Raw genomic sequence first — 15636 nt, 5'->3', positions numbered from 1 at the left:
TGCTCCAAAAGCTCAATCCAGAAGAAGTTTGATGCTACTGCAAATGCCTGGAATAAAATTTAAATTTGTCTTTTATTGCAGAATTTAAAATAATAAATCCCGAAATTCTTAAAATACAATAAAAGTGTATAATGCCATGTCCAATTTTAAATTTCATATACAAAGAAGATTTGCGCCCAACATGTGGGACATTTAATTGGTTTTCTATGTGTTTTTGTCAATACTCCCGAATGTTGAGCTTTTACCTACAAGATTTAAAACTAATAAGTGCTGATGATCAAATTGAGCAATTTAATAAAATTATACTTATTTATTTAATTGACATATGGACAAAATAAGATTTTTGAAGCGATTATATAACCGAGAGCAACAGATCTACCTAAATGGAAGACTTATTATTAAAATTGATTAATATTGACAAAAATAAATAACGACAGAGACTAAGAAACAGAAAGAAAGAGCAAGGAAACATGCAGAATTGTTAACGTATTCAGTAGTATTAATGTGAACTTGTGGAAATATCTACAAAATTTGTTATTTAATAATGCTTTTAACTAAATATTTTTTTTTAATCACACATATAGACCCTCTAAGAAACTCTGTCCTTTTTTAATTATTGGAATTAATAAACCATTACGCAAAAGTGAGAATAAAGAAGTAACATCCAATTATATTGCAGTATTTTCTTTCACTGAGGTAACAGTCAAGTTGGTCGTCAAAAGTAAAAATTAAGAACGCAGCACATGTCGACCATTAACGACGTAAATGACTGAAGATGTTGCGCCTCGACGTCTATTGCTACTAAGTCTTATTTGACAAAGTCCTTAAGAGAAATCAGATTTTTATTATGCAAAAAATAAGTACAATAATACTTCTTCTAAATACAAATAGTATGTCTATTTTCTTCTTCTTTCTAACAACAGATCGTATAAGATAGTATGTTCCGAGTTGATAGGTAATATCCAACAAAATATATATAACTAATTACAAATTTGTCACAACAATATAGATTTCACTTGAAATAGTTTATCATATTACTTCTGCAAAAGATGACTCTTATTAAATACGAAAAAAAGCGTAAATCTGAAACAAACGTACCCTCAAAAGTAATATTTAAGACTTTCAGTATTAGACCCTTAAGTTCTTATTTCGGGCAAAGGGAATTGTATATTTCACAGTGCGAAAGAAAAAGGGTCTTTTGTCAAATTAATGCCCTTTAATTTTTTCGCTTAATTGAGAAAAAGAAGGTGCGCCATTCTTTTGGTTCCCTAAACATTCTTTTATAAGAGCGAACGGTTTTTTCGTAAATAATATAAATCAGCATCCTGTTTCTGTTCCGTTTCCAGCTATTGTTCCCTTACGGAAAGTAGGTTACGAGGACTAAACGGGAGCAGCATGTTGTGTTCAACTTTTGTTTTGCACTATTTGATCGTAAATTTTACGTAGGGGATGTTTACTCTGTTATATTTTATTAAATTTTACTCATTAGAAATTAACCCTTTATAAACTAACAACTTTATCCCCTATAAATTCAATATTTTAGGGGATGTACAGACTTTATTCATATTTAATATACTTACAAAGTTTCTGGTGCATAATAAACCTTTGCAGTTATAAAAATCACTTTGGAAAATGACGTAAATATTCAACGAAGGATTAATGGGTACGAGGAGGAATAATTCATCAGAAAAGCGTTGCAAAGTTCGTATATACCACGAATATTAAGGCTGCGCTGGTGTTAAGCGGATTTATTTAAGGAGGATTTAAATAAAAATTAAAAAAAAAACGCTTTTTAGCTTAATGAAAAAGATGTATCGGGTAGATCAGCCTAGTAAAACATTGTGATTAATTCAGAAACTAAGTTGTAACTTGATAAAGCCAGTAAGTAGAAAGTGGGTCTCAGAGCGATGGTTTAATAAACGTTTATTTTTGGTTTACACAAAATTTTTTTCACGTAGAACTAATTTTCTTAATATGCATTTTTTTTCAAGAATTATTTGCTGTAAAAATCTGTTTTTCGTTAACCCTACCCTTACCCCCCCACCCACCCCACACCACTTACCAGTAAGAAATTCTTTTCAAAAATAATTGTTTTCCAAAATAATACGTATGAGTAGCACTCGTTAATATCTAATATTTTAGTTATACAGAGTTCGTTTATTTGATATAATTGAATATATATATATTATTAAATATTTAATACAAAAACAGTGGTATTAGGATGGATGTAATGGACCAAAAATGGTGATTTTTCTAAAGAATTTCTTACTGGTAAGTTGTGTGGGGTGGGTGGGGGGGTAAGGGTAGGGTTAATGAAAAACGTGTTTTTGCAACAAATAATTGCCTAAGAAAAAATGCCTATAACAAAATTATAAGTGATAAAAAATCTATAGTTTTTCTATCTATACTTTTTTCAAATATACATTATTATTACGCTGAAATAAACGGTTCTGAAATTGAATTAACAATACACTCCAAAGGAACATACTCTATTTAAGCGTCGCGAGTGGCGCGCCCTCACGGCGCAACATCTTCAGTCATTTACGTCGTTAATGGTCGACATACGCTGCGTTCTCAATTTTATCGAACTTCACACACATTTTTCCATAAACTTCTTCGATACCAGTCGATTTGCAAATGCAACTTGTCGTTTTCTACGTAAAATAATACTGCCAAAATCTTCATTAAAATCCATTTTAATTTTTAATTTTAAAAACGAATGCCCTTTTACACCTGATCCGCTTATTATGGTGGCAATTTAATTCGTTTTTCCTCCAATCCAACGTTGTCATGTTGATCCTTGTTTCTGTTTATTACATATATGCCAGGCAATCAGCATGGAAATAATAACTTTGACATATTCGAACAAAGATAGATTCAATACAATTTCAAATGTTTTTAAAAAATTGCAGAATGCAGGGAGTAATAAATCCATGGACATATATATGAAGGCCTTAAATCAACACACTATTTAATTTAAAATTGATTATAAAAAAAGCGATGTATCTTTAGCAATAAAGCACACAGTAAACCTTCCGTAGGTCTGAATGGCATTCCGTACATTGTTTGGGCACTTGCATTTTTTGCACATTTCTTTGACTGAAAATGCATTGCTAAATGAAATATAATTTCTCTAGTAAACGTTCTTTGACATTTCATACATTGTTTAAGCCCTTGCTTCTGTCTGTATCAACTAAGATCATTTTAAGAAGATTTCTTTTATGTGTATTTTTTACTTGTAGAGGCTTAGGCATCTAAATAATAATTAGTACATTTATATTTTTGGCTGATTTATTTGTGAATTCATGTTTATTGGCTTGTACTTTTATTTTTTGGTTATTGTGCTTTTTTAGAAATTTAGACCAAATATACAGGTCAATTTGTAATGATCCTAGCTTAATACGTTAGGCTCAGAGTTTTTGGTCGATTTCTCGTGATCCAGACATTCGAGGACCCTGAATTAAAGTTTATCAGGAAGATAATTTATTATGCTAAAATATTTCATTAATATGTTTAATCTCTAATCCTCATAACAAGCGAGATATTTGACACTGTAACTCAGAGGCTTCATTAAGATAGGTTAAAAGCCAAAAATCTTCCATAACTTTATTAATATTAGTTGTAGCTCAATCAATATATTATAAAAAATGGTTGTCTGATTCGTTGCCAATCAAAGGAGGTATAAAAAATGTTGCTAGGACTTTTTGTTCTTGAGTTATGGCTGCTTGATTTTCGACAGACGTCAATACTAGCCTAAAACGTTAGGCTCAGAGTCTTTGGTCGATTTCTCGTGACCCAGACATTCGAGGACCCTGAAATAAACTTTATCAGGAAGATAATTTGTCATACTAAAATATTTATTAAATATGTTTAATCTCTAAATGCCATATCAAGCGAGATATTTGACATTGAAACTCAGAGGCTTCATTAAGATAGGTTAAAAGCCAAAAATCTTCCATAACTTTATTAATATTAGTTGTAGCTCAATCAATACATTATAAAAAATGGTTCTCTGATTCGTTACCAATTCAAGGAGGTATAAAAAATGTTGATAGGACTTTTTGTTTTTCAGTTATGGCTGCTTGGTTTTCGACAGACGTCAATACTAGCCTAAAACGTTAGGCCCAGAGTTTTTGGTCGATTTCTCGTGACCCAGACATTCGAGGACCCTGAAATAGGCTTTATCAGGAAGATAATTTATTATCCTAAGATATTTATTTAATATATTTAATCTCTAAACCCCATATCAAGCGAGATATTTGAGATTGAAACTCAGAGGCTTCATTAAAATAGGATAAAAAGGAAAAATCTTTCATAACTTTATAAATATCAGTTGTAGCTAAATTAATATATTATGAAAAATGGTTGTCTGATTCATTGCCAATCCAAAGAAGCATAAAAAATTTTGATAGGAATTTTTGTTCTTGACTTATGGCTGCTTGATTTTTGACAGACGTCAATGCTAGCCTAAAACGTTAGGCTCAGAGTTTTTGGTCGATTTCTCGAGATTCAAACATTCGAGGACCCTGAAATAAACTTTATCAGGAAGATAATTTATCATACTAAAATATTCATTTAATATGTTTAATCTCTAAATGCCATATCAAGCGAGATATTTGACATTGAATCTCAGAGGCTTCATTAAGATAGGATAAAAGCCAAAAATCTTCCATAACTTTATTAATATGTTATATATTTATTTGGCAACCTTCCATATATTTAAAATTTTCTTTGTAAATAGGATTATTGTGTGTAGAAAGTTAGCAGAAGTCAAGAAATGTTCGATACTAGTAGACGTTTTAAAAGTGTTGCCAAAGAATTATGCAAATGCAGAAGTAGGCAACCTTATTATACCAAGTATCCTAGAGCATCTTTTTCTATTATCAAGGGAGACAGGGAACAAAAATATATATCTAAGGTAGCTTTGACTGGCATTCATTACATTATTTGGGCATATTAATTTGACTGATGAAGCATTGCTAAATGAAATATAATTTACCTAGTAAACGTTCCTGCTGGAAGAATGTTATTCGTGTTATCAGTGTCTTTGAAGCATTTAACTCTAAATTATGTTTAATTTTATTGGATTTTTCTATCTTTGTCATAATTTCGAAATTCATCTTATTTCCACGTAAAATGGCAAAGATGTATAGTTTTCAAAGAGATTAAATCTTAGGCCTCTCAAGATGAATTGATCTGAGACACATAACATCTGCCCAAAATTTATCTAATATTTAGGTGTTAAAAAAATACTGTAGAACTTAATGAAGCATATAATCAAGCAAATCTATTACATATTATAATAAGAACAAAAAAAAAGCGACCTACATAATTTCACACCGACCCAGTCAAACCGATTCGATAGAGAAAGCGGGCGTGTGATGTAAGGATGAAATTAAAACTAACCGCAAGCAAAAATATGCAATTCAAACAAAAAATCCTATTGCATTTGTTAAAACCGAGACAAAAAGCCTATTGTCTGGGCACCCATGTAGAAAATACACTGTAACAAAACCAAGCGATATAAATAGAAAAATTTGATTGATGATTGACACAGTACAATCTCGGCACTCAAGATGAGGGTTCTCCTTGGTGTCTGTCTGCTAGCAACAGCCGCTCTATCCGCAGTCCTTAAAGAAGATGACGCTAAAAAGGCAGCAACTAGTGCTGCCTTGGTGCAAGCGGCACCTAGCAACGATTCCCCCCTAGTGGTAGCTGCCGCATCTGATCTTGTGTCAGCAGCAACAGGTCACGGAGGTCATGGTCACAAACATTCAGAACATCACGAAGAGGGTGGAGGCAAGAAACACGAAGCCCACCATCACGCAGAACACGGTGAAAAGGGTGAAAAAGGTTACAAATCCGACCATCATCACGACAAAGGTCATCACGGGCATCACGGTAAGCATCACGAGGCACACCATCACGGTGAAAAGGGTGGACATCACAAACATCACCACGACGAAGGGGGTCATCACGGCGAACACCACGAAGCCGGTAAGCACCATAAGGAGGGTAAGTTCGGAGAGAAGAAGGGTCACAAAAAGGGACAGAAAACGAGCGGGTTCCACCATAAGTCGCACAAAGACGAGTACCATAAGGAGCATAAGTTTTATGATGACTATCATAAAGGGGGTCATCACAGTAAGCACGGGGAACACCACGGACACCATGGAGGTAAAGAGGGACATCACAAGAAGGGAGGCTCGCACAAGAGCGGACACCAAGCCGAGCATCATGGCAAAAAGGGCCATTCGGAGAAGGGACATCATGACGAACACCATAAGGGTCATAAGGGACATGGTGGACACGAGAGTCATCACTCCCATCACTCCGATTATGGAAAGAAGGGCGGACACGCTGGTGGAAAGGAGTATGGCTACGCCCATGGAAAGAAACATTAAGGAATTGACTTTTAGGACCAAAGAACTTATTGTTGTAGGTTATTTATTGATGGCTATTGGTAAAGCCAAACTGTTTTTTTAGGTTATTTGTTTTCGTTTGTTTGTTTGTGATTTGTTTTTAATTAAAAAAAAATAAAAATACTTAAACGGTTTTGTTATTTCATTCATAAGATTCGCGATATCTCAAGAACGAAAATAGTCAACAGGTTGAGTTTTTTAAGGATAAAAGACATTAGGACAATAAGTGTCTGAAAAACTTTTGGGTACCATCTAGGTATTGGAAGTATTTTTTTAAAGCCCCTGAAAGTTCGTGTTGGTCATATTTTGGGAACCGCTGAGGCTAAACTTAAAAAGCCCCTTTCAGCAAAACAAGGGTGAAAATATAACTTATATACAACCATAGAGGCGTAATGGATAATCAATGCAAGTTTTCAGACTCCAAAGTGTGCAGACGATGCAGTTTGTCCAAACAGTTGGATACAAAGCAACCAGTTGACTTATTAAAATTTTGAAATTTGAAGGAAACTCTTCCAGACAGTTGAGGTAATTTAAACAGTCTAATAGCTACTACCTGGAATGAAAAGTCGTTTGAAAGTTAAGTAATTTACTTCTTACTTATATTTTTAGATTCAGAAATATCGAGAAATTTAACGTTCAAAATGATACTTAAAGTGTTTGTTTTTTCGGCATTTTAATAATTTCTAAACTATTCCAGGCATTTTTGAAGGTTTTTACTCAAAGTGGACTTAAATTCACGAGAGCTAAAAATAAGATTTCAGGTTTAAGATTTAACAATTCATTCAGAGGCACTTTTGATGATAACTCAAGAAGTTATTGAAGGATTTTCATATTTCTTTTAGGGAATTATCGGTAGTTCTCTAGGGATAAATTTCCTGCTTATAGTTTTTTTTTAGGTTCACTCAGCTATAGCCGTTTTAGTTGCGCTATGTCTGATACTATTTCTATCCATTCAAATTTCATTTCTAGCCATGATAATTTAAAAATCATTTTAGGCATTTTAATAAGGTTTCTACTCAAAGTTGAGGAGATTTCCAAGGAACATTTTCATATACAAAAAATTTTTTTAGCTAAAGAACTTTTTGAGTTAATTCAGGACGAAATTATGAATGAAAAGCAGTTACGTTGCAGCATCTGATGTCAAAGGGAGATTTCTGAGGATGGATTTAAAGGTAGAAACGTGGTTTGAGGTTGGAGATTTGAGCAACTAGAGCCATTTCTGTTGAGTTTTTTTTATTTTAATTATTTCCCTTATTTGACATTCAAACTTAGAGGTTCAGTTAGAGTAGGATAAAAACTAAAAATCTTCCATAACTTTTTAAATATTAGTTGTAGCCCAATCAATATATTATGAAAAATGTTTGGCTGATTCATTTCCAACTCAAAGAGGTATAAAGAATTTTGATAGGACTTTTTGTTCTTGAGTTATGGCTGCTTGATTTTTGGCAGACGTCAATGCTAGCTTAAGACGTTAGGCTCAGAGTTTTTGGTTGATTTCTCGTGATCCAGACATTCGAGGATCCTGAAATAAACTTTATCGGAAACATAATTTGTTGCACTAAATTATTTATTAAATATGTTTAATCCCTAAACCACATAACAAGCGAGATATTTGACATTAAAACTCAGAGGCTCCATTAAGATAAGATAAAAGCCAAAAATCTTCCATAACTTTTTAAATATTAGTTGTAGCCCAATCAATATATTATGAAAAATGGTTGGCTAATTCATTTTCAACCCAAGGAGGTATAAAGAATTTTGATAGGACTTTTTGTTCTTGAGTTATGGCTGCTTGATTTTTGGCAGACGTCAATGCTAGCATAAGATGTTAGGCTCAGAGTTCTTGGTTAATTTCTCGTGATCCAGATATTCGAGGATCCTGAAATAAACTTTATCGGGAAGATAATTTGTTATACTAAAATATTTATTTAATATATTTAATCCCTAAACCACATATCAAGCGAGATATTTGACATTGAAACTCAGAGGCTTCATGAAGATAGGATAAAAGCCAAAAATCTTCCATAACTTTTTAAATATTAGTTATAGCCCAATCAGTATATTATAAAAAATGGTTGGCTGATTCATTGCCAATCCAAGGAGGTATAAAGAACTTTGATAGGACTTTTTGTTCTTGAGTTATGGCTGCTTGATTTTTGGTAGATGTCAATGCTAGCTTAAGACGTTAGGCTCAGAATTTTTGGTTGATTTCTCATGATTCAGACATTCGAGGATGCTGAAATAAACTTTATTGGGAAGATAATTTATTATACTAAATTATTTATCAAATATGTTAAAGTTTTTAACCCTATATTTAATAAGATATTTGACATTCAAACTCAGAGGCTCCATTAAAATAGGATAAAAGCCAAAAATCTGCCATAACTTTTTAAATATTAGTTGTAGCCCAATCAATATATTATGAAAAATGGTTGGCTGATTCATTGCCAACCCAAAGAGGTGTTAAAAACTTTGATAGGACTTTTTGTTCTGGAGTTATGGCTGCTTGATTTTTGGCAGACGTCAATGCTAGCTTAAGACGTTAGGCTCAGAGTTTTTGGTTGATTTCTCCTGATCCAGACATTCGAGGGTCTTGAAATAAACTTTATCGGGAAGATAATTTGTTATACTAAATTATTTATTGAACATATTTAATCCCTAAACCACATATCAAGTGAGATATTTGACATTGAAACTCAGAGGCTCCATTAAGATAGGATAAAAGCCAAAAATCTGCCATAACTTTTTAAATATTAGCTGTAGCCCAATCAATATATTATGAAAAATAGTTGGCTGATTCATTGCCAACCCAAGGAGGTACAAAGAATTTTGATAGGACTTTTAGTTCTTGAGTTATAGCTCCTGGATTTTTGGTAGACGTCAATGCTAGCTTAAGACGTTAGGGTCAGAGTTTTTGGTTGATTTCTCGTGATCCAGACATTCCAGAATCCTGAAATAAACTTTATCGGGAAGATAATTTGTTATACTAAATTATTTATTAAACATGTTTGATCCCTAAACCACATATCAAGAGATATTTGACATTCAAACTCAGAGGCTCCATTAAAAAAGGATAATAGCCATAGTCGTATTAATATTAATTTTACTCGTAGGAAGATTTATAAAAAATAAGTAAACTATGCTTTTAAGGGTTTTGCTGCAATTATTCAATTCATGTATGAACAAAACTTTTTGAGTTTAAGAGCGTTTTACCAGCTAAGGACCAAAAGTTCTCGAGTCTTAAGTTATGAATTGCATCATCAGATTTTTATTTATTATCAAACATTTTTGGGCATAACTTAAGAACCGCTTGGAATATTTTCATAATTTTTTCATGCTAGTAAAGGGGGATTACTGAGGATAGATTTGAGTGTAGCAATATGGTTTTAAGTTCAGAATTTGGAAAGCAAAAGCCATACATAGCTAGAGTGTTTTTTTTTAATTCCAGGCACTTGGAATATTTTTTAAATTAATTCCAGAGATTTTCTATCAATTTTTTGTGTTTTCCTTAAGTTCTAATTAAATTGCGTGCTTTTCACTCATTCATTCACGTATATTAGTCATTTTAAACAATTTTTCTCTAGGCATTTGACGTATTTTTGAAGTCTATTTTTCAATCGTTTAAAGTAAGTTAATTGCAAGCATTTTTATGATTAGAGTAAAAAATTGATTTATAATCCGTGGAACACGAAAAAAATTACTGTAAAAGTAAAAATTATTCAAATAAATTATTTTTAATTTTCATGTATTTTTTTTTTTAATTTTGTTACTTTGGAACTGCAAATTAATTTATAAAAAAATGGTTCGTAATTTTCATGTAGAATAATGAGTGGATCGTACTGACATAGTTATAAAGGAGTAAAATAGTTCCTTTAATATTAAAATATATATATATATATCTAAAAAATAAATATTATTAAATAGGTAAACAATAATATTTAGTCTAATTTATGCCCATACATAAAATGAAGCCATGTAACAATTAAAGTATTAATAAAAGTGACATGTTTAAAGCACTTAAAATATGCTTTTACTACCTGGAATTAATAAAATATTTTGGATTTTAATTCTATTGAAATAAAATATTTATAATTGTAGGAATAAAATGATTATTTAGTTTTATTGATTCTAGGTAGATTAATTTATTTTTTTTTATTTGTGATAGTCTGAATTAGTTTATTTTACATAGGAATGAATAACATTATTTTATATTTACTTGTAATAATGAAATTAAACTTTAAAAATGAAGGATTTTTTTAAAATTTATAAAGTTTGTTATTTTGACTTTTTTTTCTGTTCCCAATTTAATTTTTGTAAAGGTAACATTTCATATTTTTTTGTGTAGAATTTTCAGTTGCAACGAATTTGACCTTCACGAGACCTTGAAAAATAAATGTTTTTTCCGTAAAATTTAGCTAAATTCAAAAAATTCCAGCAAAACCATCACCTTGAACTACACAGATTTATATCTCCTAATTAAGACCTTACTTATAACGTAAAAATAAAATACAAAGTATTAATCAATAACAAAATAAAAAAAGACTAATTTAAAAAACAAAATAACGTTATTTAATTCAAAATAAAAGAAAACCCGAAATTATTTAATTTTTTAATCCAGAGTGGCCCTTAATTAGAATCAGCGTAGATTTTCAGCCGTTCCCTTTTAAAAATTTTAATTAAAATAAATGGACATAATCCTTTTATATTACGATTTTCCCTTCGTGTCTGAAAAGTGAGATATAAAATGTCGCACGGCTCATGGGGGCTTAAAAACAGTTTCCTAGTGTGACACGACGAGGAAAAAACCTGTTACTGTATTAAAAATTAAAGATTTGAGATAGCACATACTGTTAAAAAATTAAAGGTAAATATCAACGTTTTTTCCACCGTATCGATCCTTATTTCAAGAATTTCAGGTGTAATTAAATATTTTTTTATTTTTTTTTATATAGTAAACTCTTGTTAATTCGGTTTATTGACTCGTGCCGAACTTTTGACCCGCTATGTACTGGATAAAATGTAGCAAATTGGCCATTAGCTCACTACAGACAAAAAAATTTCAGTAAATTCACTTCAAGAAAATAAAATTATTGGTCAAGCATTTTCCTTTATATACGACATACAATAATATATAGTAAACTGTTATACTTTTCATGGCTTAAGATGTCTCCATAATGCGCCTGTAATGGCAAAATCAGCAAATATTCAGCTGTGAAATTTTATTTTTATTAATTTTTTTATGTTAAACTAGGTGGCGCAATCAAAGTAAAGAAATAATTAGGCTTTAGTACTTTAAAGTTATTTTCACCATCTTGTATAACTTTTTTCGTATTTAAACTTATAGAGAAAAAAACCCAGTTTTATAGACGCTTTAAGTCATTCGACCGGTAAAATCACTTGCATGATAAATATTTAGTTTCATCACAAAAAAAATTAATTTATTACCATTTTCGGTTCAAATAAATGAACCTGTTTTATTAGTGTCAGGATTAGAGCACTGCTATTATTAGATTACATCAGTACTTTTAAGCTTAGAGCTTCAGATATGGAGGCAATGATCGACTTACTCACATTTAAGCTTAGTTTCACTTTTCGTAATTTAAACACCAAAAATATTAAAAATTTATAAAAAAAAAAAGATATAGTTTTCTCTCACTAAGGCTCTACTTTTACTTATTTATTGATTTTTTTCATATCATATTTATTTCAAATTTATTCGTTATATCATATTTTAGTATTATAATTTTTTTTGGTAATAATTCTAAATTTTATAAAATTTTTCAATCATCAATTTAACTCGTGTAAAAGACTTTTGGGATTTTTCTCTAAATTTTATTGTTTATTTATCACAAGTCATGTTGCTGCAGTAAATTTGAAGTTTTAAATTTTTTTTATTTATTTTGCTTTATATTTTATAAAATAATTATTCCTTAAACTGTCAATTCAAATAGAGATTTTTTTCTGATTGGTCACAATAATAATATTAATAACAAAAATTTTTAAAATAAAAGAAATTTATTTGTTTAACATTCAGAGTTTTGGTTTTTTCTTTCAGTTAATTCGTTTATAAAATGAATTAAATATTTTGCAGTTTCTATAATTTAAAGTACACAATATATTATCCTAAATATAAAATTTAAATTAATTCTTAAGTCATTTATAGGCTCAGAATTTTTTTCCTTGATTTATATTTTCTAAGTTTAAAATTATTGTTATAAATATATTTTCTTAATTCATGTTGTGACCAAAAAAATCTCTACTTGAATAGACAGTAAAGCATAATTATAAAATACGGCGAAAATTAAATAAAAAATTAAATAACCTAAAACTTACTAAAGCAAAACATAATATTAACGGATTAATTACAGAATTAAAAAAAAATCCCAGAAATTTATGCACTTACTAAATTTCTTAAAAAATTTCTATTTTTTAAGAAATTATGCATATCAGATTAAATTTAAATTATATCATTAAATAAATAAAAATGCTACTTACGTGCCTGTGAGTGTTTTCATTTATTTTGTTTGTTATGTGTAAATTTGTTATAGTTCTCTCTTTCAAAGACTTTACTTATATTTTATTTCAAATCTGTTTATTATATCCTCTTTTTTTTGATAATTTTTTTGGTAATAATTTAAAATTCATATATTACAATAATCATATATTATTATTGTTAAATATATATTTATTAAACCATTTTATAGTAAATTTTTGGTTTTGGTACATTTATCAACCATATATAGTCAAATGTTTATTAAACTGTAAGTAGTATATACGTATATCATATACGATTCTGTTTACAAAAGGAAGAAAATTTCGGCATATACAAAATTTGACACAGGATTTACATATCTTTTTTTTAAACTACACCTTAAATATTTGATAAAAATCACTGTTTTTCATCTATATTATACAGTCTAATAACACGGTTTTTATACTAAATATTTATATATAAAATTATATTAAATTTAAATAAACAGTGCTAATAAATTAAATATTGAATATATATTTTCTGCAAAAACATTGTTTTTCATTATCAAAACCCTTACCCCCCACCCACCCCAAACATTTGCCCAGTAAGAAATTGCTTTGAAAAATCACTGTTTTTCGTCTATAATATCCAATCTATGATTGCTGTTTTTGTATTAAATATTTATTAATATACATATATATAATTATATAAAATTTAAATAAAAAAACTGTGTTATTAGTTTAGATAATAATGATGAAACCCGCTGTTATTCATGCGTATTATTTTGAAAAACAATGATTTTTTAAAACAATTTGCTACTACTAATAAGCTGTGTGGGGTGGGTGGTGGGGTAAGGGTGGATTTAATGAAAAACGTTTTTTTTTGCAAAAAATAATTACTTGAGAAAAACATATTTTTTAAGAAAATTACAGGTGATAAAAAATCTATAGTTTTCAGATAATCGGAAATTTAGTTTTTTTAAGATAAGTCATTTCATTTTTTTTTTATTAACTAGGTTCAAAAACACAGTTTTCAAATTAAAACTATTGCTATATTTATCAACCGTATATGGTCAACATATATTTATTAAACTGTAAAATATACGTATATCATATACGATTCGGTTTACACAAGGGCGAAAATGTCGGCATTTAAGAAAATAATTAGATTTACAAATAAAAAAAATTAAAAATACAAATTTGTTTAAAACTTAACAAGGATTTAAAAAATAAAATATATTTTAAAAAATGCAGTGGTATACTTTTTTTTATTAAATAATATTTATGATAAGTCCATTATGGACGCCATTGGTAAATCGAAAAATACCCTCTGATCCATAAAACAAATCGGAAAATTAAAAAAAAAATCCACATTATTATACTTGCTTGAAACTAAAAAAATATATCAGCTGCTAAAGCTCAAACTAGGACTCAAATTGCAACAAAAGCATTTTTTTTTTAAACATTTATTTATAACCGTCAAAATCAACAAAAACAAAGAAACAACAAATAAAACAACAAAAACAACAACAGTCTTCAATCATTCCTCGTTGTCCAAAACTAGTGCTTGTGGCTAAATCCCCAGTGTTTCCCGTCGTGGTGATCTCCCTTCTTACCATGCTCGGAATGATGATGGTGGTGACTCTCGTGACCCCCATGACCCTTGTGTCCCTTATGGTGATGCTCGTGGTGTCCTTTACCTCCGTGTCCTTTCTTACCATGATGGTCATGATGGTATCCGCTATGGTGATGACCTCCCTTCTTGTGATGACCCTCGTGGGATCCGTGGTGTCCGTGGTGATGTCCGTGTTTGCTATGGTGCCCATCCTTGTGGTGTTCATCGTAGAACTTGTGCTTCTTATGGTGTTCGTCGTGGTGTTTCTTCACGTGATGTCCATGGGTCTTTTGTCCTTTCTTGTGTCCGTGCTTCTCACCGTGTTTGCCTCCCTTATGGTGATGTCCGTGCTCGTGATGGGAGGCATGATGGCCGCCACCCTCGTGGTGTTCGTGATGGTGTCCTCCCTTTTCTCCGTGGTGGCCTTCGTGGTGGTGTTTACCGTGTTTCCCGTGGTGTCCTTTGTGGTGGTGATGGTCGGTATGGTAGCCCTTGTCTCCCTTACCCCCGTGACTGGAATGGTGATGTCCGTGGTGCTCGTGGCCTCCACCTTCTTCGTGAGAACTGTGGTGACCGTGGTGCGACGCGGCGACCTCCAAGTCGGAAAAAGCGGTCTCGAGATCTTTGATCTCTCCTTCTTCTTCTTCTTTGAAGGATTTAGCGCTGACATACGCACTTACGAAGAGCACTGCCAAGCAAAGAGTGAAGCACCTCATCTTGCTTGTTTTTTTTTTACCTACCACAAATACACAAGAGACAAACAACCGGATTTGTTGTTGTTGTTGTGTCTAGGAGGACATAACTGAATTTGATGCTTTTTGATTTAAGACGAGGGCTATTTATACCGAATGAATTTCATAAAAAGCGATTTGCCATTACAGCCGTTGCAGTTTTTGTCCATAAGATTCTTTGACCACAACACCGATTTCGATTGTTCTGAAATCTGCTTGGGTAATTGCTCGATAGTTTTGTTTAATATAATAAAGCGTCAAGTGGTGTTGTAAATTATGTTACCGTTTAGGTTTTGGGTGCAGCGTAGCATATAGACGAGCAAAAAATGTAATTAGATGGATAATTTAACGGGATTTTTTTTTGGCGATCGTTATTCTTTTGGTTTTTTTGATTCTG

General features: G+C 31.0%; 3 protein-coding genes across 4 annotated transcripts in view; 2 read left to right on the top strand and 1 right to left on the bottom strand.

The window, feature by feature from the left end:
* The window catches only part of LOC126744345 (uncharacterized), a 562211-nt gene that overhangs the window by 116931 nt on the left and 429644 nt on the right, over positions 1 to 15636 (top strand). The window lies entirely within an intron of this gene.
* LOC126744347 (histidine-rich glycoprotein-like) lies at positions 5515 to 6529 on the top strand. Its single transcript, XM_050451724.1, has one exon. The coding sequence runs from the start codon at positions 5577 to 5579 to the stop codon at positions 6402 to 6404; it is 828 nt and encodes a 275-aa protein (XP_050307681.1). The 5' UTR covers positions 5515 to 5576; the 3' UTR covers positions 6405 to 6529.
* On the bottom strand, positions 14327 to 15302 carry LOC126744348 (histidine-rich glycoprotein-like). The gene has a single exon (XM_050451725.1). The coding sequence runs from the start codon at positions 15222 to 15224 to the stop codon at positions 14454 to 14456; it is 771 nt and encodes a 256-aa protein (XP_050307682.1). The 5' UTR covers positions 15225 to 15302; the 3' UTR covers positions 14327 to 14453.

Source organism: Anthonomus grandis, chromosome 14, assembly GCF_022605725.1.
Source record: "Anthonomus grandis grandis chromosome 14, icAntGran1.3, whole genome shotgun sequence".
Lineage (NCBI taxonomy): Eukaryota > Metazoa > Arthropoda > Insecta > Coleoptera > Curculionidae > Anthonomus > Anthonomus grandis.
Note: the sequence above shows the minus strand (reverse complement) of the source record. Positions and strands in the feature narration are given on the sequence as shown.

Bases quoted from the DNA above. Each gene is read 5' to 3' on its own strand.
- LOC126744348 (XM_050451725.1), bottom strand. From the start codon at position 15,224: ATGAGGTGCTTCACTCTTTGCTTGGCAGTGCTCTTCGTAAGTGCGTAT.
- LOC126744347 (XM_050451724.1), top strand. From the start codon at position 5,577: ATGAGGGTTCTCCTTGGTGTCTGTCTGCTAGCAACAGCCGCTCTATCC.